The 24,234-nt window shown below is 40.5% G+C and overlaps 2 protein-coding genes across 5 annotated transcripts in view; one reads left to right on the top strand and one right to left on the bottom strand.

Annotated features, from left to right (window-relative positions):
* Positions 1-45: 45 nt before the first annotated feature.
* pcyt1ba (phosphate cytidylyltransferase 1B, choline a) lies at positions 46-21,570 on the bottom strand. 2 transcript variants are annotated; one of them, XM_047349319.1, is made up of 8 exons: positions 21,394-21,570; positions 17,453-17,552; positions 14,608-14,724; positions 14,348-14,499; positions 10,324-10,402; positions 10,075-10,217; positions 8,251-8,439; positions 46-2,070 (listed from the first exon to the last, which is right to left on the bottom strand). In XM_047349319.1, the coding sequence occupies exons 1-8, from the start codon at positions 21,472-21,474 to the stop codon at positions 1,846-1,848; spliced, it is 1,086 nt and encodes a 361-aa protein (XP_047205275.1). In that variant the 5' UTR covers positions 21,475-21,570; the 3' UTR covers positions 46-1,845. The 2 variants fall into 2 exon arrangements, with proteins under 2 accessions (XP_047205275.1, XP_047205276.1); XM_047349320.1 differs by lacking the exon at positions 21,394-21,570 and adding an exon at positions 20,032-20,195.
* Positions 21,571-23,914: 2,344 nt separating this feature from the next.
* Positions 23,915-24,234, top strand: part of pola1 (polymerase (DNA directed), alpha 1) — a 71,679-nt gene continuing 71,359 nt past the window's right edge. For all 3 annotated transcript variants that reach the window (XM_047349940.1, XM_047349939.1, XM_047349941.1), the window contains exon 1: positions 23,915-24,065. In XM_047349940.1, coding sequence (XP_047205896.1) covers positions 24,017-24,065 — 49 coding nt within the window. In that variant the 5' untranslated portion in view covers positions 23,915-24,016. The remainder of the gene's footprint in view (positions 24,066-24,234) is intronic.

Below are 24,234 nucleotides of genomic sequence, written 5' to 3'. Positions count from 1 at the left end.
CCTATTTTTATGCTATAACTTTATGATGAAGGAATGAATCGTATGGTAATTTACATTCTACATTTTTATTAACATGTTAAGCCTTCTCAACAATGGTGACTAAAAAAAGACAATTTAAAAGTTTTTACATATGGAAATTATCGCCCAGGACATTTCCCCTGTCTATATTGCATTGAAGTTATAATTTAGTTGGGATGGAAGATAGTTTGGACTGGGTTGGTATGGGCAAGCAGACCTGAGGTAAACAAAGATTGGGTGAGTTTCTAAAGAAAGCAATTAAGTGGAGCGTGGCGCCCCAGGTAAAGATGTTTAAAAAGCCTCAAAATAACAGTTCGCTGTAGCAGCATGACATCATATTTAGAGATTTGAAAAAATCGAACCTTTAATTTGAGGACAATTTAATCAGTGGGCAGGAAAAAAATCCATGTTAAGAAATCATTGTTTTTAGTAAAATCATAGGCATAATTATTTGAACCACCAACAATTCCTTTAAAACAATAGAAACCAAATCATTTTTTTTCTATTTATACTTGAATTTTATTAAGTTTATTAGAATTTTTCTGAAATTCAAATGAACAATTCATGAGTTTCTGTTACCTTTGGGCATAAATCTGACATGAGACAGAGGCCTATTTCTTTTAGCTACTAGTAAAGAGGACGCATGTTTATGTTGCCATCAGGCACAATAAGGATGCCAAGGGAGCTAAAACAAATCTTTACTTTTGCAGCAAAGAGTGGCATCCTTGTGTCACCAAGTTTGAATAACAACCCCCAAATATGATCTACTTGCCAAAAGGATGTTTGGGAATGAGGATGAGAGTTTGCTAAACTCTGCAGGGATTTTAACTTGGACTGACATTGAGGTTTTCAGTAAAAAAAAATACTCGTGGTGGGTTTGGTGTGAGAAACAAAGAACAAATATAAGAAAAAATACATGTCCACTGTTAAGTACGGTGGAGGATCTGTGATGCTGTGGGCTTGTTTCTCTTCCAAGGGAGAATTTACATGGTTTCTTATTGGGAAGCAGGGCATACAAAGAGCAGTGGTATCAAAAATTGTGCCAGCAGTTATTTTATTTCCTAACATTGGATTTACTCTCCACTGGACAAATGTAGTCAAATTATAGGCTGGATTATCCTATTTTTTTCACTGTGAGATTATCTGTGCAAACCAGGATGATTTTATTTTACGGCTTTTTATACATCTTTACCAGGTGTGTCAACAAATTTGTGAATGTAGAAATTTTAATTTGAATCATAATTCTTTGCAAAATAATCAAGTCTCAGTTTTTTTGGCCGTCACATTTACAAAAATGGTACAAACCAGCAATAACAATGTGTTCTGCTTGCCTACTGTATCCTTTTTGCTATTCCAAGCTCTCAGTGTGGGGCACCGGGTCTGTAACTATCTGTCTGCCTATATTTTAGAGTGAAATTGTAGGGAAGGTTGGCATCTTACGAGGGCAAAAAGCAGGACAATAAACAATCCAGTGATATTATAAGCAGGCTGTTTGAGTGTCTGTGTTCACTCTAGACAATCCACAGCAAGTCCTCTCTACAGATATTGCACAAGATTATTGTCCTTGTATAAAAACGGTGACATTGAATACATACAATGAATCCACATCCTCTTCTTCCCCTTTCATCCTTCTGTCTGCTTGGTTCTCCAGACAATGATGGCTTTTTTTATTAGCTCTGCAGCTCAAACCTTCAATTCCCCTGATCAATGCCAGCATTGCAAATCTGTAACATCTCTGAGGAAACCTGGTTCTGTTTGAAGAAAAGTGTTTTTGGTGAAGTGTTCCCACAGTGTACTGTGTAGTGAAACGTATCTGTCTGTATCCATCTACTTCTCGTCTTCATTGCCTTCACTCATGCTGCTCATCGAGGCAGACGCTCCCTTGGGGGAGTTCGGGGGCGAGGGTCGGGCGTTGTACCAGCGGGCAGGGGGCGACGGAGGGGAGGGGGAGCGCAGGGGGGACAGTTCACGAGGAGGGCTGTTGCAAGGTGATTCCCTGGGTGACATAGCATAGGACAGCATCCGACCACTGCGTTCCTGAAACACTTGTTTCTGTTTAAAAGCAAAAGAAGAGGAAAATTGAGGTTTGTACATGTAGAGTGACTAGTCTGTGATTTGTTTAAAATTTCTAAAGGCAACCAGATTTAAAGTCTGGGGAACTAATTGTGGTGAGTATACACAGCAGGATGTACAGGTCCTTCTCAAAATATTAGCATATTGTGATAAAGTTCATTATTTTCCATAATGTCATGATGAAAATTTAACATTCATATATTTTAGATTAATTGCACACTAACTGAAATATTTCAGGTATTTTATTGTCTTAATACGGATGATTTTGGCATACAGCTCATGAAAACCCAAAATTCCTATCTCACAAAATTAGCATATCATTAAAAGGGTCTCTAAACGAGCTATGAACCTAATCATCTGAATCAACGAGTTAACTCTAAACACCTGCAAAAGATTCCTGAGGCCTTTAAAACTCCCAGCCTGGTTCACCACTCAAAACCTCAATCATGGGTAAGACTGCCGACCTGACTGCTGTCCAGAAGACCACTATTGACACCTTCAAGCAAGAGGGTAAGACACAGAAAGAAATTTCTGAACGAATAGGCTGTTCCCAGAGTGCTGTATCAAGGCACCTCAGTGGGAAGTCTGTGGGAAGGAAAAAGTGTGGCAGAAAACGCTGCACAACGAGAAGAGGTGACCGGACCCTGAGGAAGATTGTGGAGAAGGGCCGATTCCAGACCTTGGGGAACCTGAGGAAGCAGTGGACTGAGTCTGGAGTAGAAACATCCAGAGCCACCGTGGACAGGCGTGTGCAGGAAATGGGCTACAGGTGCCGCATTCCCCAGGTCAAGCCACTTTTGAACCAGAAACAGCGGCAGAAGCGCCTGACCTGGGCTACAGAGAAGCAGCACTGGACTGTTGCTCAGTGGTCTAAAATACTTTTTTCGGATGAAAGCAAATTCTGCATGTCATTTGGAAATCAAGGTGCCAGAAGTCCAGTGTCAAGTACCCACAGTCAGTGATGGTCTGGGGTACCGTGTCAGCTGCTGGTGTTGGTCCACTGTGTTTTATCAAGGGCAGGGTCAATGCAGCTAGCTATCAGGAGATTTTGGAGCACTTCATGCTTCCATCTGCTGAAAAGCTTTATGGAGATGAAGATTTCCTTTTTCAGCACGACCTGGCACCTGCTCACAGTGCCAAAACCACTGGTAAATGGTTTACTGACCATGGTATCACAGTGCTCAATTGGCCTGCCAACTCTCCTGACCTGAACCCCATAGAGAATCTGTGGGATATTGTGAAGAGAACGTTGAGAGACTCAAGACCCAACACTCTGGATGAGCTAAAGGCCGCTATCGAAGCATCCTGGGCCTCCATAAGACCTCAGCAGTGCCACAGGCTGATTGCCTCCATGCCACGCCGCATTGAAGCAGTCATTTCTCCAAAAGGATTCCCGACCAAGTATTGAGTGCATAACTGTACATGATTATTTGAAGGTTGACGTTTTTTGTATTAAAAACACTTTTTTTTTATTGGTCGGATGAAATATGCTAATTTTGTGAGATAGGAATTTTGGGTTTTCATGAGCTGTATGCCACAATCATCCGTATTAAGACAATAAAAGACCTGAAATATTTCAGTTAGTGTGCAATGAATCTAAAATATATGAATGTTAAATTTTCATCATGACATTATGGAAAATAATGAACTTTATCACAATATGCTAATATTTTGAGAAGGACCTGTAAAATTCTAAGTTTTTGTGAAGAATCAACAACAAGTGGGACACAATTGTGAAGTGGAATGAAATTTATTGGATGTGTCAAAACTTTTTTAACAAATAAAAAACTGAAAAGTGGGGCGTGCAATATTATTCGGCCCCCTTGCATTAATACTCTGTAGCGCCACCCTTTGCTGCAATTACAGCTGCAAGTCGCTTGGGTTATGTCTCTATCAGTTTTGCACATCGAGAGACTGAAATTCTTGCCCATTCTTCCTTGCAAAACAGCTCGAGCTCAGTGAGGTTGGATGGAGAGACTTCGTGAACAGCAGTCTTCAGCTCTTTCAGAATCAGAATCAGTTTTATTGCCAGGTTCGTACATACAAACAAGGAATTTGACTCCGGTACACTTTGCTCTTTGGTTTTGTTTTTGCATTACAGAATATACACATATACAATATACAAATATACACATATATAAATAAAAAGGTGCATTTGCAACATCTGTATGCTGTTGTTTTGTACTCTATTGAATGTTCAACAGAGAAACAGCCTGGGGGAAGAAACTGTCTCTGTGGCGGCTGGTTTTAGTGAACAGTGCTCTGTCTGCACACACATGTCCTCACAGAAACTGATGTATGATGTCACCACATCAGTTAGTTGGTTTAAGTCAGTGGCTGAAGTTTCAAAAACAGTCCAGTCTGTGCATTCAAAGCAGGCCTGTAGCATCTGCTTTGATTCCTCAGTCCACTTCTTAACAGTGTGAACCTTGGGTTTGGAAGCTCTTAGTTTCTGTCTGTAGGTTGGGATGAGGTGGATTAGATAATGAAACGAAAAACCCAGAGCAGCCCTGGTAACAGCATGATATGAGTCCTTTAAAGCTGTGTAACAATGGTCCAGTGTGTTTTTGTCTCTGGTGGGACACTTAATATGCTGTCTGTATTTGGGGAGTTCATTGGAGAGGTTTGCTCTGTTAAAATCTCCCAGTATTATGATGAAAAAGTCCGTGTATTTTTTCTCCACGTCTGTAATCCGCTCAGCAAGATGTTTTTCCGCGGCAGAAGTGCAGCCATGCGGTGGAAAATATGAGCCGATTATTATAAACGAGGAAAACTCTCTCGGTGAATAAAACGGTTTACAGATTATGGAAAATGACTCCAGATCCGGACTACATGTTTTCCCCAGCACTTTTATGTCTCTGCACCAACCTTCATTTAAATAAAAGCAAATTCCGCCTCCTCGCCTCTTCCCCGATAGCTCTGCGCTGCGATCCGCTCTGAGCAGCTGGAAGTCGGGTGTGGATGTTTTCGCTCAGCCATGTCTCAGTAAAGCAGAGAACCGCTGATCCGCGGAAGTCCGTGTTTTTACGGGTGAGAAGAAGCAAGTCGTCCATTTAGTTGCTTAGAGAGCGGACATTTGCCAGATGGATTGAAGGCAGTGGTTTGCGAAGTCCTCTTTTGCGGAGTTTTACCAGCGCGCCAGCACGTTTCCCCCTCCGGCGCAGAATCCCATAGAGTGCCGCAGCTCCGCTTGCCAGAAGCTCAGTGAACCTCGGATCAATGAAAGATGGTGAAAAAAATCCCAAGAGAGGACTCACTGATGTTGAGAAGTTCCTCTCTGCTGTATGAGACCACAGGATTGTGGCCCGACACCAAAGTACTGTGGCTCCAAAAACATATAAACACACAAAATACACAAACAAAGAGAGAGCGAAGCTCCGAGGCTGCCAGCCATCGTTGCTTTCATCTTGCTTAAGCTCTTTCCACAGATTCTCGGTTGGATTCAGGTCTGGACTTTGACTTGGCCATTCCAATATCTGGATACGTTTATTTGTGAACCATTCCATTGTAGAATTGGCTTTATGTTTTGGATCATTGTCTTGTTGGAAGATAAATCTCCGTCCCAGTCTCAGGTCTCTTGCAGACTCCAACAGGTTTTCTTCCAGAATGGTCCTGTATTTGGCCCCAATCCATCTTCCCATCTATTTTGACCATCTTCCCTGTCCCTGCTGACGAAAAGCAGGCCCAAACCATGATGCTGCCACCACCATGTTTGACACTGGGGATGGTGTGTTCAGGGTGATGAGCTGTGTTGCTTTTACGCCAAACATATAATTTTGCATTGTGGCCAAACCGTTCAAATTTGGTTTCATCTGACCAGAGCACCTTCTTCCACATGTTTGGTGTGTCTCCCAGGTGGCTTGAGGCAAACTTTAAATGAGACTTTTTATGGATATCTTTGAGAAATGGCTTTCTTCTTGCCAATCTTCCATAAAGGCCAGATTTGTGCAGTGTACAATTGATTGTTGTCCTATGGACAGACTCTCTCACCTCAGCTGTAGATCTCTGCAGTTCATCCAGAGTGATCATGGGCCTCTTGGCTGCATCTCTAATCAGTCTTCTCCTTGTTCGAGATGAAAGTTTAGAGGGACGGCCGGGTCTTGGTAGATTTGCAGTGGTCTGATACTCCTTCCATTTTAATATGATTGCTTGCACAGTGCTCCTTGGGATGTTTAAAGCTTGGGAAATCTTTTTGTATCCAAATCCGACTTTAAACTTCTCCACAACAGTATCTCGGACCTGCCTGGTGTGTTCCTTGGTCTTCATGATGCTCTCTGCGCTTTGAACAGGACCCTGAGACTATCACAGAGCAGGTGCATTTATACGAAGACTTGATTACACACAGGTGGATTCTATTTATCATCATCAGTCATTTGGGACAACATTGGATCATTCAGAGATCCTCACTGAACTTCTGGAGTGAGTTTGCTGCACTGAAAGTAAAGAGGCCGAATAATATTGCACGCCCCACGTTTCAGTTTTTTGTTAAAAAAGTTTGACACATCCAATAAATTTCATTCCACTTCACGATTGTGTCCCACTTGTTGTTGATTCTTCACAAAAAATTTGAATTTTATATCTTTATGTTTGAAGCCTGAAATGTGGCAAAAGGTTGAAAAGTTCAAGGGGGCCGAGTACTTTTGCAAGGCACTGTATATTGGAGCTGGAACATGTTAACATATGCAGGACTCTGCCCCTTGAGGCATGCATTTGGACACCTCTGTCCTTAACAATTTAGTGATAGGAATGAGCGGATTTAGCCTTTATCTGAAGTAAGTAAAGTAAGTAAGTAAAGATCCTAAATTTAGGTTACAAACATCACAGCTCACAAAAGGAGAATCCTGCTAGGAAGATTGTTATTAGGCAGCACAGCTGTAGTTTTAGGTACATGGGTAAGAAATAAAAAAAGTAAACAGATAGACCACTTCATTCAAAACTGGAGGACAAAAATCTCCAGATGAAAGATTTGGGTACTCTTTGGGGTCCTTTGCTGGCTTCTGATAGGTTAATTCACAACATTTCAGTTAAATGGAGGCAAAGGTGTACATGTTTTATAAGAACATCTTTAAAGCCTGCTTTCTTTTGTGACTTCATGGAAAAATCTAAAGAAATCAGCCAACATATCAGGAAGAGAATTGTGGACCTCCACAAGTCTGGGTACAATTTCCAGATACCTGAAAATGCCAAGTATCATCTGTTTAAAAACTGATATGCAAGTGTAAACATCACGGTAATGTCCTCCTATACGGTTCAGTAAAGAGTGCAAAATGTGCGCATCAACCCCAGGACTGAAGCAGAAGACCTTATGAAGGTCCTGACTGAAGCTAGTAAGAAAGTGTTGTTATAACCAGTAAAACAGGCGGCAAGGCCACTCAGTAAGGGTGAAGCCACTATTCCAAATGCCAGATTACAATGAACAAATGCATACAGGGACAAAGATCTTCATTTTTGTAGACATTTCCTGTTTTTTTGATAAAACTAAGACTGAAGTGTTTGGCCATACAGACCACTGTTACATTTGGAGCAAACATAGGAGAGGCCTGGGAACACTATCTCAGCTCTGAAGTACAGAGGTGGCAGCATCATGTTATGTGGCTGTTTTGTTGGAGAAGGGGCTCGCACATTTCACAAAATAAATGGCATCATGAGGAAATATGTTGAAATATTGAATCGGCGTCTCAAGACATTAGCCAGGAAAGATTAAATTGATCTTCCAAATGATCCCAAGCATACCAGCAAATAAATAAAAAAATAGCTTAAAGACAACAGTCAATGCTTCGTCAGTAGCCTTGTGATCGTTGTCATTGTCCTCTGTAAAGAAAAATTGATAAGGCCTTGCTTCTGAATTCAGTCACGAATATATGTGTTGAAATATATATTTTTCAACGGCAGAATTATACTTGATTGATGTGCCAGCATGGAGTAATTACAAGGAACACAAATATGTTAAATATTTGCACTTTATGGATGATTTAATATAATTTTTATTTTATCCATATCTTCTAGGGTAAATATTTTCATTTTTGTTTCCCTTCGATGACTCACCTGTTCGGGAAGAAACACAATGTTTCAACTCAGTAAAATGAATAAATTAACCATAACATTGTGGATATCTGCCTCCCTTTTATGTAACATCACATAGTACCATGCTTGACTTACCCACGTCCCGTCAGGTCCAAAAAGTTCTAGGAAGTTGCCAATAAATTCTCTAGATTTTTCTTCCCATTTCTGGATGAGATCGTGACTCTTCTCCTCCACGCGGTAAACAAAATGTTTGCTCTTTTCTTCAACAGTTCGAACCTTTTCCTTCATGCGATCTACCTGGTTCTGCAACCGATACTTCTTCTCCTACGGGGATAAAAGGTTCAGGAAAAACTAATTAAAAAGGTCAAAAAGAAATACATGCTTGAGGAGGTCCAACAACTTTTTAAAGTTTGTGTAGATAAGTACATGGATGCCACTAAAATACTCAAATGTTCTTTTTTTTTTTTCCTCAAATCCAGATACAGTAACTAATCATTTACAGTTTCAGATGAAATCAAGATATGAACTCTTACGTTAAAGACAGCGCCAGAATCTACTCTTGGCCAAGGCTTCCAAATAAGTAGACGAGATTGAAAGTTTAGGTTATAGAGGTAAAGTCCAGATGATGTTGATGATCCCCCAAAACAAAACTTTCTCAGTACTTCAGAAGAAGGGATTTAGAGATGTAACATTTTGAGGAGACTACAAAGTAAAGCTCTTGGTTTGAGTTAATACCACAACCATTAGGACCGGATATTTACAGCAACCATCTGTAGAATATCCACATTAATGTAGTGAAGAGGGGTTTGAGTATGTGGGGGTAAGAGTAAGAATGATTGAAGGAGCTCCATGAGTTATGAACATTGTTCAGTATAAAGGTGAAGGGGGCTTCCTCCTAGAGCCAGGTATTTATGGAGATCTTGCCAGCAAGTGCCTGAAAGCTGAGCCTTGAGGGCTCGGCCAAGTTCAGTCTAAAAAAGCAACAGGAAGCCTCTTCCATGTGGGGAAGGATGTCAAGTTTGGGTGTCAAGCAAGCCTGGTAGCAGACAAGAGCATGATTCCTAGGCATGGCAACAACCAGCATCATGATCTGTGTTCTGGTACTTTGAATGTCAATAATGTTTTATTTACGAGTGATGGCAGGAATGGACAAGGGTTCATTAGACTGATTGAGGGCTTGTCTGCACTTATGCAGGTGCTAATCTTGTCTGTTGTGGTGAACAAGGACGTGAGCCAAAAATGGAGCCATCAGTCCGTCTATGTTTTAACTCTTGTTTATGATCATAATATAGATCATGAACAAAAGCCCGGATCCTGAATACAAATGCTTTGTAGGGTGCCTGGACTCAGCTTTAGAGACAGGGTCAAGAGCTTTGTCATCCAGGGGGATCTCTGAACAGAGGTCTTCAGAAAGGAGTCAGCTGAGGTGGTCCAGGCATCTGATCAGGATGCCTCCTGGGTGCCTCCCATTGGCAGGTTACTGGGATCCCCCAGAATGGTCTGGGCTGAGGGATGTCTACTTATCCTAATAATCTATAATAATCTTTGGAGAAGGTAAATGAATCTTTCAGAATGAAGCACTAAGATGGACTGGCAAACTGTCGAAGATAGGCGCTAATCCCTTAACCCCGAAGGTTTTACAAGTTCACTGACCTTTTTAAGGAATAAATGTAGATCAGTATGGCCACGCTCAGTACACACATGTAAACACCAGCTGTGTTTGTTTCATTATTCTTGACTGATTGCTTATATCGATCCTTAAATAATGGTTACACCCTATTTTATGAAAAATTACTGCTCATTTAATGACTTCCAATAATTTCTGTAACATGTATCCTGGTGGATATTTTCCATGCTCATAGAGCCATCTCCACTGATGTTTTTCTCTTCTTAAATCAGAGGTCAGGTCACTGTTCTGACATGATGCCACTGTAGCAGATCTATTACTGATGGTCTTACGTTGATGTAGCTGACATTAAGCTCCTTAGCCGTGTAGCCCCGCTGCAGATTGCGTCGGGCGTAGACATCATAGTCTCGGACAATTCTGGTAATTATGTCAGAGGTGGAGATCCCTTCTGTCCGTTGTGTGGGGACGAACATCCCTGGTAAACAGGAAAAAAGATAAACAGAATCCTTTTGCAGCCTTGGGCTCATTTAGTGATGAAATGTGCAACATGATTTTAAGATCCCCGCAGATCACTGCCCGACCTGCTTCTTTGATGTGTTTGTAAACGTCCTCAGTTCCTGCTGAAGAGTACGGGATATCATCATGAGCCACAAAATCGATCTGAGGAACAACCAAAGGACACCTACTGTATGGCAGAAAACACAGCACTGACAGAAAAACATGTAAAGACCTCAGGTGAACACAGAGCTTTTAGATTCTGCACTACCTACATTAACCTGCAAAACTATCTATTCCCATTGAAGTTTTCACATTTTGTCACAACACAACAACACATTTCATGTATTCTGTTGGGCTTTTATGCGATCCACCAACACAGTAGTAGAGTAGTGCGTAGGGAAATGATGTGTTCTACCCCCTTTACTCTGATACCTCTAAATAAAATCCAGGGTAATTGATTGCCTTCAGAAGTCACATAATTACTAAACCTGTGTGTAATTTAATCTCTGCATAATTACAAATGATCTGTGAAGGCCTCAGAGGTTTGTCAGAGAACATTGGTGAAGGAACAACAACATGAAGACCAAGGAACATACTAGGAATAAAGTTCGGGAGAAAGTTAACGCAGAGTTAGGTTATAAAACAGTAACACCAGAATGACAAAAACCAATGAGCGGTGGCAAGGAAAGATGTTTAAGAAGAAAAATGAGAAGCAAAACAGACAACTCCTCCACATCTGGGGGCAGGGTGTCAGGGGACCAACAAGACAACAGCAGCAACAGTAACCACATCGATGGTGGTACATGAGAACAGCAGCAAAGTGGAACCAGACATGGCTGCGAGAAGGCCTTTACTAAGGAGCCCAGAATCTGCCAGACCATTCCCCCCTAGCCAGTCCATGATCACAGGTGCTCTCCTTTTCTTTTTCGGAGATGCCTACTTAAAGAGTGAAGCCAGAAAGGAGGTTTGAGAGAGGACCTGGGGGTTTATTCTAAATATTTCCTGTCCTCACTGGACTTTTAACTTGGACCTTTGAGGTTTTTAAGGAACTTTTTGTTACAGGACTTGTATTTTTGTATACATTTTGTTGCAATAGATTTCTTTGCTTCTTTTTTATAAATTTGCGGTCATTGCATTGCCATCCGGGCTGCACGGTGGTGCAGTTGGTAGCACTGTTGCCTTGCAGCAAGAAGGTCCTGGGTTCAATTCCCAGCCAGGGGTCTTTCTGCATGGAGTTTGCATGTTCTCCCTGTGCATGCATGGGTTCTCACTGGGTACTCTGGCTTCCTCCCACAGTCCAAAGACATGCCAATTAGGTTAATTGGTCACTCTAAATTGCCTTTAGGTGTATGAATGAGTGTGTGCATGGTTGTTTGTGTGTTGCCCTGTGATGGACTGGCAACCTGTCCAGGGTGTACCCTGCCTCTCGCCCATAGACTGCTGGAGATAGGCACCAGCTCCCCCGCGGCCCACTGTGGAATAAGCGGTAGAAAATGACTGACTGACTTTCAATATGACAAACAAGCCTAATCAGAACACACACTTTATTTTATTAAATATGACTATTATGTTATGTTTCTAAACACCTCCATCTCCTATCTTGCTTTTCCTGATGATGTCTGACTGACTGCAATGCCATCCTTGCCTGATTAAGAACATGTGCCCTGGTTTGACAAACACAGCAAACATGTGGTCAGATGGAACCAAAGTTAAAATTTCTGACTTCAATGAAAATGCTGCTTTGTGCAAAACCAACATGCACATTATGATGAACAAAACTTCCTCCCTGTGAAACAAGAGGGTGGTAGCATCATTTTGTAGGGAGGCTTTTCAGGAAAGCTGCTCAGAGTTGATGGGATGATGGATGAAGCTAAATACAGAGCAATCCAGGAAGAAAACGTATTAGAGGCTGCAAAAGACTTGAGACTACAGCAGAGGTTTGCCTTCTGGCGGGACAGTGGCACTACACATGCAGACATAGCTGCACTGAATAGTTTTGATCAAAGCAGATCTACTGTATGTGTTAGAATGGCTCAGTCAAAGTCCAGAGCTTAATCCAGTCAGTGGGAACTAAACCCCTACATTTGTCAAACTTGGAAATTGATTTTTCAGACACTCTCCACCCAATCTGACTGAACTTGAGCTATTTTACAAAATGAATGAACAAAGCTGGTAGAGAAATATACCAAAGATCAAAGTTGTGGGTTGAATACAAATGCAAATCACACCATATAATTTTCCTTCACATTCACAAGTATGCAATTCTTTGTGTTAAAATTCCAACAAATGCTTTGACATTTTGTGGTTGTAATCCGGTAAAATGTGAAAGTATTTCCAAGGCACTGTACGTGTTTCAAGCAGGACATGACAAGCTTTTGGTCCTAAACATTTCCTTCCTCACATCCTGCTGCTGTGTTATCTTATCAATAGAGGTTCTCCTAAATGGTGACAAGACTTTGCTCTTGCTCAGGACTGGTTGACCTTGTTGCCATGAATCATGTTACTAAACTATTTTACTGACTCTACCAAACATTTATAACCTGTTTGTATCAGTGATAAGAAATCAAATTGCCAACATACATTAACAAACAGAAAGGTTAAAATATATTGAATTAGGGCTGGCAAATTTAAATATACAAAAAACAATTTTTAAACGATTTCCAGCCTAAGAAAGCCATTGGTCACATCTGTCACAGTTGAGTTTTCTGGCGGACCAAAGCGCAGACAAGAGCTGGGTAGCAGCATGTTGTAAAAGTCTAAAGTTTTTATTTAAAGGCTTCTTCTCAAAACGTAGCAAAACCCTGCATAGTCCACATTCTAAAGGTTTCCAAAAACATAGCAAAAACATAGCAATAATCATTGCAGGGGTAAACAGGAGCTGAGCCAAAACTTACATGAAGTCACTGCAGGAACAGAGCACAAAACTTAGGCATAATAGTGGACGGAATGGACAAGAACGAGGGTGACAAGACGGAAGGAACCAGCAAAGAACAAAGAGAACTAGAGAGCTTATAGGCAGAGAGGAGTGAGGTATGAACCAATGAGACACAGAGGCAGGAAATCAGAGGAGAATAGAAAACAGGTGTGAACCAGGATGCAGAGAACTGGGAGTATGGATAGTTGCTAAGGAGACCTAACTAAAAACAAAGGGAACATGAGAAGAACTAGACTAAGACATAACCTAAAAGGAACTGACTATAAAAACAAAACTATAAGTAAGCACTGCATAAACAAGAATCAGGGAACCAAAACTAAAGGAAGCTAAGGACAAAGATAAAGAACCAAAGAAACATAAGAACCTAGAAAAATGAAAAAAGTAAACAGAGAAACTAGAGGGAACAAAAGAACAACATAACCTAAGATCTATCCAAAGAAACCATGAAGAAACCCTAAGTACAAACGTAAACAAAACTAAACACTGACTGAACCAAACAGGCAATGAAGCAGAGGAAGAGAAGACTAAAATAAATACAAACTAAGATGTAAGCAATAACTAAAGCTGACCTAACAGGAGGGAGAACTAGAACTATAGAAACTAAACATAAGGAACTAAGCTAGAAAGAACAGAATAAAGGAACTAACAGAATAGAATAAAACACAGAAAGGGAACCAAGACGAGGAGGAACAGAGAACATAAACTAGTAAACAAGAAGAGTGCAAAGTGAACAAATACCAAACCATAAATAAACACAAAGATACTAAATGAGAAATTAAACTAGAGAATACAAGGAAGACAAGGGGACTAGAATAATACGAGGACAAGAGAACTAGAATAACAACAAATATAATAATAATCATAATCAAGAAAACCATAATAAATAATAGAAAAGCAACCTCTAAAGGAGACTAGGAGCGAGGGGAAAGAAACAACAAAACACTAGGAGTCGGTAAAGGGAGCAGGAGAACTAAACAAACATGATACAAAAACCAAAATAGAAACATCTGAGCAAAAGGTAAACAAACACAAAGCCACAAACAAAGTCCAAAATGTCGCACCCCAACAACATCTAGTTAAAGTGAAGTCCATTTACTGATACTGAATCAAATTATTTCTAGTCAAGTTTTTTTAATCTTATTGGCATTTTGGGAATATGGCGCCTGACGCACCTTATGTTTCTCAAGGAACTCTGGCGTGAGAGTCCACGGTGCATCTCTCAGAACTTCGTCTACGTAGCGGCAGTGCCTCAGGGCTTCGTAACGTTCATGTTCCGTCATGACTGTGAAACCCTTGTACTTATGGGTCAGCTCATCACTGCACACTGTTTCATAAGCAATGGAGAGAAAGGACATAAACACAGAGATACACATCAAACAAATTTGATCAGTTTGTCAAATCTGTATGGATTTGAGTTTTTGGCCTTTCTTACCTCCTACTATGAGATATGTGTTTGGAAACAGTTTCTTGGCCTGCATAAGAGCACGAGCGTGGCCAGAGTGGAACAGGTCAAAGATGCCATCCGCGTAGACTCTGACCGGTCGGTCGACTGAAAATAAACAAAGATGCAGTTACAGATTAGCACAATGAGCTGAAGTTGGTGTAATGTTGATGAAGACTCAAAAACAAGCAATTTAATGAAGGCCCAAAGGTTGGATCTTTACAGACATGTCAGAAAGTGTACTGATTTGTGTTTATTAGATGTTTTGCCAGATGTGTCTACAGTATGTTGAAGTTCATTAATAAACATTTCATATGTTTCAAAGGCTTTTATTGTTGTCTATCAAGTTTATGCAATATTTATAGTGTCAATCTTTGTTTTTCAAGATTTTAGAAATTTGCTGGATTGTAGCTTCAGAGCCAAATCCTGACAGACGGCGACACGTTCTTGCTTTATCACTGGATGAAGGTTGTCAGTTTTTATTTTGTTTTCTTTCTGGCTCACCTGTTTTTGAGAATTAATCATAGGTTCTCAATGGTATTAAGATCTGGGGAGTTTAAATGCAATAGACCCATGTGACCCCTGAGGTACTTCATTATCAATTTCTTGTGACACAGAGCTAGCTGCATTTTGCTGGAGCGTTGGGCATGGTCTGTCTTGGATGACATTTGAGACTATTGTTGCAAGTAAGTAGAAAATAGTAAGTTCAATAGTAACAGTCCGTCAGTATTGTATAGCACCTTTCACAGATAAAAATCACAAAGTCATTCACAAAGAAAGAGCATACAAATTTAAATATGGTTAACTTAATTTATGCAAATAATTAAAACAATAATAACAATAATATTTAAAAAGATCTGAAGTAAAGGCACATTTGAATAAAGGTGTGTTCAGCATATTTTCAAATGATTCAAGACTCCCAAGCTTCACTTTTGTCATGGAAGAATGGAGTCTGAAGAGGGCTTCATCAGATGAAGTAAGTTTACCCCAGTCCTCTGCTGGCAAATCCTGGTACTACCTGTCAGTGGCTTCTTTGCTAACCTTCATGACCAAGGCAAAATCCAAAAGCCTCTGCCTCACTCTACGTATAGAGAAATTCACACCTGCCTGGTGACATTCTTGAACAAGCTCTGCACTGGTGGTAACCCAATCCACTTAGTTGAAACCTCTTCAGAAAATGGTCCTGAATTTCTTGGGCATCCAGAAACCTCCTCCGCAGCAATTAAACCCCTCCCCTTGAAGTTCTTGATGATTAGGTAAATAGTTAATTTGGGCACTATCTTCCTAGTGGCAATAGCCTGTGAAGCCCTTTTTTATATCTAAAGGGGTGATAACAGTAGAAGATTAACTTAGAGCAGTTCTCCTTTTTAAAAGTACAGTGCCGCTCTACTGATTCATTCAGAATGATTGATATCACCTGCCCTCCCAGATGAGATCATTTAAACAATGCTTTTGTAGATCAGTTCGTGGCAGGGCTAAAAGACAATCCAAATTAGGTCTTAGTGATTCAGGTAACTTTTCTTGACTTTCTAATTCATTGCATTTCCTTATCTCTGATCCCTCCCCATTGTAACCTAGAAGCAGTGACAATTCAGTGTGAATTCAGTGAAACCATAAAAACTCAAGCAGTAAATTTGTGAAAAACAAGATTTCTATCAATCCTAAAACTTATGACCACAAGTAGAGCTTTAAGAGATTTGGTACAGTAACTTTTCTACTTCAGTCTGCAACTGGACACATTATCCTGGTCAAAGTGAAAATCCCAAAGGTTGCACAAATCTCAGCTCTGCAGGTCAATATGAGTTAAGGCACTGCTCCACAGAAAGGATAAAACAATCTTACTTCAAACTAAAAAAAAAAACACTTTGCCAGTCTAAAATACAAAAACTCTGGGATAACTCCCAGGTTTCATGGACCGGCCAGACTGACTAATCAGGAAAAAGCGCCTTGGTCAGTCAGGTCGCCGTGAACACGAGCCACTGTTTCAGTGTAGTGAAGCAAGACAGAAAGGAGTAATCCAAGTATTTTCTTAAGTAGTTAAATGGAGTTCACTCCTTTCTAAAAGTCATGTGCAAACACGCCAGATATGTGCAAAAGAAACAGGACCATTTCCTACAGCAGTAGAAGCTTCTGACCTGAAGCAGTAACATCTAAAATATTTGACCACTTCTCTGTTTGACGACAGAGAGCCTCTTTAATGACAAACACTGAGTTCAGTTTCAAGAGTCAAAACACAAGAAAAGATGAATACAGAGATGTACTAACTAATCCAGTAGTTTCAGAGCAATTTTTACAGATATGACAGAACTTTGCTACTGTCTGAGTGTGGTGAGCTAAAACATAAACCTGAGTCTAATTTAATAACTCTGGTCATAATGACATTTTTTTTTTTATTAATGACTCATTATTTAACACTGTTACTTACTTTGTAATAACTGCACCTGAATAACTAAATAAAGGTGTTTCAATCATTGAATTAATTTGGAACCAAAATTAGAGCTGAAAAGCAAATTTAAAATGATTGCACAGCCTATCGGACCCCTAAAAGTAATGACTTTGGGATTCTCAAGAGATAGTTTAATGGAAACTACTAATAGAAAGGAATACATATTTGAAAATGTTCCTGGTCATAACAAAACAGGCAGTCATGGAAACCGAAGCACTGAAGTACAATAATGTATGTGGTTGTAATGTGAGAAAAAATGCAAAAGTTCAAAAGGTGTGAATGACATATGCAGGAATTCAGATAAATAAGTAAAAAAATAAAAACTAAACGGGGCGAAAATAACATAGAGATGAAGTGAGGAAAACGTTGGATAAAGGTGAAGGTGTATACCTGGGGTGCCTCTGCGGGCCTGAGCGATGCTGAGCTTCTCGTGAGGCGCGTGACAGTCACAGCTGGTCTCCGTAGCAAAGATGGCAGGCTCGGTGAGAGTCTGAGACAGAAAGGGACTGGGTTAAAGGAAGCACAGCCATTCACCCCTTCCCTCCCACTTACAGTAACCACCATTAGGGTATTGACTACAGCTGATGCTCACTCTGCACTCTGAGACAACAGAGACAGAAAGAGCTGTGCTCAGTGCTATTGATCACTGACATTCACCTCTCTGCAATCAACTGTATATACTGAACATAATGAGACGACCAAAATCGAAGCAAGCATGGCACTGAAGGGAAAAAAGAGCTTTCTTTCACTCTGGTGCTATAGCAAGAAATTAAAACCGACGAGCATGGACGGATAAATCTGATAAGGGATGTACTTTTTCGTACGTGCCAAGACTCTTATCAAGGTCAAAGTGTTGCAGTGTGAGCCCTCCCGGAAAACTGTGTTTGTGTGCCATCTGTTGACTGCAGGGAATATTCACCGAATCTCATTCACACCCGTGAAAGAGAAACAGCACAGAGCAGAAAGCTGTGGGAGTGTGAGAGGAGGAAGAGAACATATAAACTGGTTCAGTCAGGCCCCTGACGTCAGTGCTTTTTACCAGGAGCAGCGGCGAAAATAGAGTCTGAAATGATGCCGGGTGTCAGGTAAACAGAACGTGTCACTTTGGGTTTTGATAGACCTTCAATCACAGAGAAACTGAGAGGTGGTTCTGGACAAATACATTTAGCAATTAAATGCTTGAATAATATATTTAGAATGTCTGGAGAAAGTCCAAGATATGGGCAAACACTTCTAATTAAGATACCACAGAAAAAAATATTACTTTTACATGAATATAAATGTGAAGCTTATTTACATTCTTTATCTGCATCTTTGCTCTGCTTTTGAAATTAGCCATCAGCATTTGTGGAGATACAGCACCCTTGTAAACTCATTGGCAAACAGCCCTCCTGTTATTATCTTTTACAGCCCCTTCTAGCAATTGGAAATTGCTTTAGCATTTCTATCATGTTATAAAAGGTTGGAACATCCCTCTTTGCACAAGCTCTGTAGATTGTCCAAAGTCCTCTTTCACGCCACATTCCTCTTTTTAACCTCATCCCACGTTTTGTATCGGAGATCTGGTAATTGTGATGGCCATAGAACACGGTTGATTTTGTGTCTGCTGAAGCATTTCTGTGTTGATCTGGCTGAATGTTTTGGATCTTTATCCTGCTGGAAGATCCATTGAAGACCCAGTTTTCTGGCCATCAGACTTTTATAGGAAATGTCCCAATATTCCAAGGAGCTCATGATGCACTTTAATGAGGATTTTAATAGAGAAACAGTCCCACAGTATCATAGCTCCTTTACCATACTTAACAATGGGCATGAAGTGTCTTTCCTCAAATCTCAGAATCAGAATCAGCTTTATTGCCAAGTTTGTACATACAAACAAGGAATTTGACTCTGGTACACTTTGCTCTTTGGTTTTGTTATTGCATTACAGAATATACATATTTACAATGTACAATATGCACATATAAATTTATCTTCTGTTTTATCCCTGACCAAACTGGAGAGCTTGTTCTCAAAAAGCCTCCATCTTAATCTTATCTGACCAAACCACATGTTCCAGTTAAGGTCCCAGTAACAATATTTTATTGAGATGCCAAAAAAATGATGGGTGCCAATACATTTTGCAAGACTTATTTTGTTTGAAATTTTTTTTTTTACTTTTTAAACCCCATAATTTACTCAATGAGGTCAAAAGGGTTGGATTTTTCATCAACTACTATGATACTGCAATATAAGATACATTCATTTTAAGACTTTTTTTTTACCAATATTTTTGCTGTGTGTGACTTCAACTGGAAAACCGAGCGCTCAGACAGCAGCAGCCACAGAAATCTCTTCAGGAAGAAGTCTCATCACTTCTGATTCCTCTGGCATAGTGAGATTGTTGAGAGTTGACAAAGAGCAGATGGCCAAGGTTAAACTTTGTGATCAGGAGTGTACAAGGGCCTATCAGGACGTGTGGCTGGAGTGTGAACAGTATAAACCCCGATCTGGCACAAGATAGAACATCTGGCATAAGAAGGATTAAAGCTACAGAAAAAGGACACGGGCCATGCAATAGCACAAGCAACAAAGAAAGATTGGCTAAAAGAATATAGGCTGAGGTGAAGAAATGGGTAAAATAAGATTTGGGGAAACAAAAGGGTTGACAGGATGATTTGTATCAAAGAGGATTAAAGCAGAGTATCCAAACACAGGAGGCTCTATGATCTCACTGCGACAGTTCTCACTCAGCAGGACATTGCTCTTCCTTTAGCAGCCGTCTCGACAACAAAAACACTGTCCACTCAGCACTCTGAGCATCTCCCTTATGCACATGCAACCCTGGATGTGTTTCATAACAGGAGAGAAAGGAGGACCCTTTTGTTTCCCCTCTACTTCCTGTCTCTCTTCCTCTCTCTCTCTCTCTCACACACACACACACACACACAGAGAGAAAGGCAAGAATCAGCCGTGCAAAGTCACCCTACCGTCCGGGGATGAGGGCAGGTGTGTTCTAGCTCCTCCATTTTTCCCAAAGCCTCATGGGATGCAGCTGATTTTTGGCTGTTTTGTGACTCAGCATCAATGAGGAGATGCTTCTCTCCTCGCCACTCCGTCTCCTCTGTTTTCCCCGCCCACTCTCTGCTCTGTCTCTCTCCCACTCCCTCCTCCTTACCTTTTTCTCACAGGGCGCAATCCTCAACGGTCAGCCGGGGGATGACCTGGTTAGAAGTGATGCGGAATCAAAGTGGGAGGTGTTTCCTTTTTTACAAGAAGGGCAAAGATTTTCACTGGCGGAAGGAAGTTAGAGTAGACCTGTCAAAGCAATCTGAGTTTATTACTTCATTGACTGCTGACAGCATAAAATATAATATAAACCAATGATAGGCCATCACCCAGTCAATGCACATCCTGAAATGTATCATATTCCGAATATTTATGGATTTTATTTATTGGTTTTCCTAAGAGCTACACAAGGTCCACTTGGAATGTTTATTTCCCAAAAAAAACTCCAAACATCTCTATAACTCACAGGCTCGAAATTGGTTTTTAACCGGTGAATCTGAACTGTGTATCTTGTGTACAACAGATCCCAGCAGATGCAGCCATTTGAAAAAGTGTGCAAACCACGCCTACACGGCGCACCAGCTGCCTCGCCGGTTGACAAATAGGGCGCACCCACAGTAACCCCGGCGCTGCTGCAGACAAAGACGCACGGAAAAGGCCTCACTCCATCGCTATTTCTTTACTTCCTTAAAGGAATCTGACTAAAGTGTAACATTGTTACTTAAGCAAAGAGACCAAAATTTTGAAATCGAGCAACAATAGGTAGAAGGGACTGCGACAGTCATAATATGACACCAGTGAGTCGTTCATTTCTTACGAGATATTACATTAATACATTCGAGTGAGCTTCTGTCCAAGTAGACAATCTGGGCTATTTCTATGGCGACGGAAGAGAGGAGAGAGAGCTCGCAAATTGGGCCAATCATCGCTGACCTTAACAACATAAACTGTAGGGATTGGTGGAGTGAACCGTTTCATCACTACAAACAAAACATTAAGCAGTGCATGAACGCTAAAAATTTAGGTCAAATGTTAAATCCATCTATAAGTAACAAACATTATGACGTCGCTCATGGTTTCAGCCTGATGACTGAAAACTTTGATATAAAATATACAAACTTTTTTTCTTTTAGTTTCCCCAGTGACTTCTCTGTCTGTTTAGTACTCTTTTCAAACTGGGAAAAAAGTTGCAAACCGCTCAAAATGTTTAATCAATATATAACTCAAATAAAGCCAAAATGACGTGTCGCTGTTGTTTTGATTTGGTATTAGCATTTTCTTACCTTCCATGATCCTCTTCTGAAACAAAGAGGCGACACAGCAGCACAGCAGGGGTGCGCTCTGACGCGACGCTGTTTCACCATCTTGCTCCAGCTGTAGACTGAAATAAATTACTTTCGTCCTGTTTTTTCTTTGTTTTTTGTGTGACTGTATATGTCGGAATATGTCCGTCTTGCTCCAGCACAGTAGAACAAATGCAACCCACCCTGTCCTTCCCGCCCAAGAGACAGATCAGCTGCTCCCCCCTGATAAGCAGAGACAAATGTGGGACACGGTCCACACAGCGCCACATACAGTAGATAATCCGACTGTCAGACATGCATGGACCCTCCTCTTATTCCAGCCTATATGGAGCTATAACTTACTGGGCAATATGCAGCTACTTTTGACCACTTATCACTATAAGACCCTCAATTCATATTAGGTGCACAGATGCATTTTAATAAATGAAGACGTAATCAAAAAGTTGATCCATTTAAATTATTCAATTCAAAAAGTAAAACCCATTTACAGTGCTGGAGGTTCTGCTGTCTGGACGGTTGTTAAAAAGTCAGGGATTAGGACTCCTCTGAAGGATAAGCCCAAAAAAGCAATTGCTAAAAAGGTTGGCTATTCACGGAGAGCTGTCTTGCATCATAGTGGAAAGTTTAGTGGAAGGAAAATGTGTGTTAGAAAAATGTGCACAAGCCACAGGGATGATCATGGCCTTGAGACAATTGTGAACCAAAGCCCATTTAGAGGTTGAGGGAGATTTAAAAGGCTTGGATTGCAGCTGGAGTCTTTTGTTCAATTATCCATACTCCTCCTTTTATGTGGACAAAATTTGATTTGGGAAATTCAGGGTCCCACAGTGTGAAGAACGATAGGAGAGGCACAGAAACCAAGGTGCTATTGGTCCAGTGTGAAATATTCCTCACCCAGTCATAACACAGACCCCATATCATCTGCTGGGGTTGGTCTATTGGGTTTTATTGAGTCCCCTTCATGCTTCCCTCTGCTGACAAGCCTAATGGAGATGCTGATTTTATTTTCCAAGAGGAACTGGCTGCTGGCCATACTGCCAAAAGTACCAGTACCTGCTCTAATGACCACTGTGCTTGACTGGCAGCCAACCCCCTATTACTTATGGACTAAAACTGTTTAGTGTTGTTGTGCAGTACTGATAGTCTTTTATGTAGGTTAACAACAATTTTACTCCAAAATTGTAATACAGAGGCTTCTGGATGACTAATTGCCTTGTGAATTAGTGTTACTTTAAAGTAAAAAAAAAATACTGGACCAGTGTGTCATTTGCTCTGTCTGATTATAATGTCTTTATTAGAGCCAGACATTAATTACTGTGACTCATTGTATTCTACTACAGCTTACTTCAATGTAAAATGCACTTATCTGTGCAGCGTAAACTACATTTCTGTTTCTGTATTTCCCAAAATGCGAAGATTTTCAAGGGAAGGAACGCTTTGCCAGATTAATTTGTAAAATCAAAGCAACAAACAGGCCTACATCTATTAGCTTGACAGTCACGCTTATCACTGGTCATAATAACCGTATTTATACTTTTGCTTTGTCCAATGCTGGCGCCTAATTTACTTTGTATAGTGTATTCACTTGTGTAAATAATGCCCATCACAAAAATAAATATATTCAGACATCAATATGTACAGAAAACGTTGCTCGCAAACACACTGCAAGTTTATCAACCGAAAAATGTAAAAACATAGCAACCAAAGGAGTATGCTGAAATACAGTATTATAGATACTGAGGGGGCTTGCACAGAGAGCTTATGTGAGCAGCTTGAATAAGAGACAAACTGTGCTTTGTGATTTCATTATTGCTCGTACTGTAGCTCCTCTGTGGCCCAAGTCTGGGACAGGAATCTATTGTGCCCTTCACCGAACCGCCTGGTTTCTATGGAGACAGGTATCATTGAGGTACAGTGGCCCAGAACACTAAAAAATGGGGAACAATGGCCTAAAATTATCTTATGAATTGGGTCTATTAAAAAAGAACAAGAATATTTATTCCCCTAAAAATAGTTCTTTTTTATTAAATAAATAAAAATGAAATAAAATAGCTACAAGAGTAATATCTCTGTCAAATCACTGTTATGCTTTCTTAAATGATTCTTTAGACGGCATACTAAACTCTTTTTCTCCAAACTCTATTTTGCCCACTTTGACGGTTGCTGTCATGATCAGCCAGTCTTTCTGTTTTATCATTAAAACATGTTAAAATAATTAGTTGAAATGTTGGATGTGGGACATGACACATTTTTGCTAATTGTGACAACTATCTTTTTATTAGGCCGATATGAAATAATGATTAAATGTAATTCACCAGGGTAGAGAAGTACTTCTAGATAACGCACATAATAAAATCACGCTGTAATCTGAGTGTAGTTGTGGGCTGTACCTAAATGGTACACAAGAACGTTAGATTGTGCAACACTGTCCCCTAGTGGACAGATGATAAACAGCATATACTGTAATTGGCTAACAGCTCTGTGATGTCATTTCCTGCATATGACTTTCCCCGGGAAGGCGCTTTGGCGCGGGTTGTTCTGTTGTTGTGCTGCTGTCATTCAGCTCTCCGGGTAAATAAAAAAAAAACAAAAAACGGCACTCATGGCTCCGGTTGCAGACCCAGATAAAGACATGGATGTTCCGGACGGCGGTGAGTTTGTGCCTCCTGTTTTCCGTTTGGGGACTTTTGCTTGTGTGCGCGTTCAAAGTGAGATTATTAGCTAACACGGCAGCTAGCTTATTTTAACACCTGCTAACAGACTTGTTTGTGTCTTTCCCACTTGATTAGATGGATTTTATATAGATTTTATATAGATTTG

Source organism: Girardinichthys multiradiatus, chromosome 21, assembly GCF_021462225.1.
Source record: "Girardinichthys multiradiatus isolate DD_20200921_A chromosome 21, DD_fGirMul_XY1, whole genome shotgun sequence".
In the NCBI taxonomy this organism is placed as follows: Eukaryota; Metazoa; Chordata; class Actinopteri; order Cyprinodontiformes; family Goodeidae; genus Girardinichthys; species Girardinichthys multiradiatus.
The sequence above is the reverse complement of the archived record's forward strand: the minus strand, read 5'-3'. Positions and strand labels throughout refer to the sequence as shown.

Coding starts and splice junctions, on each gene's coding strand:
- pcyt1ba (XM_047349319.1), bottom strand. CDS start 21,474: ATGGTGAAACAGCGTCGCGTCAGAGCGCACCCCTGCTGTGCTGCTGTG. Junction 10,403..14,347: donor AGTTCCTTGAGAAACATAAG/GTGCGTCAGGCG, acceptor GTTGTTCCTCAG/ATCGATTTTGTGGCTCATGA. Junction 10,218..10,323: donor CAAACACATCAAAGAAGCAG/GTCGGGCAGTGA, acceptor CCTGTTTACCAG/GGATGTTCGTCCCCACACAA.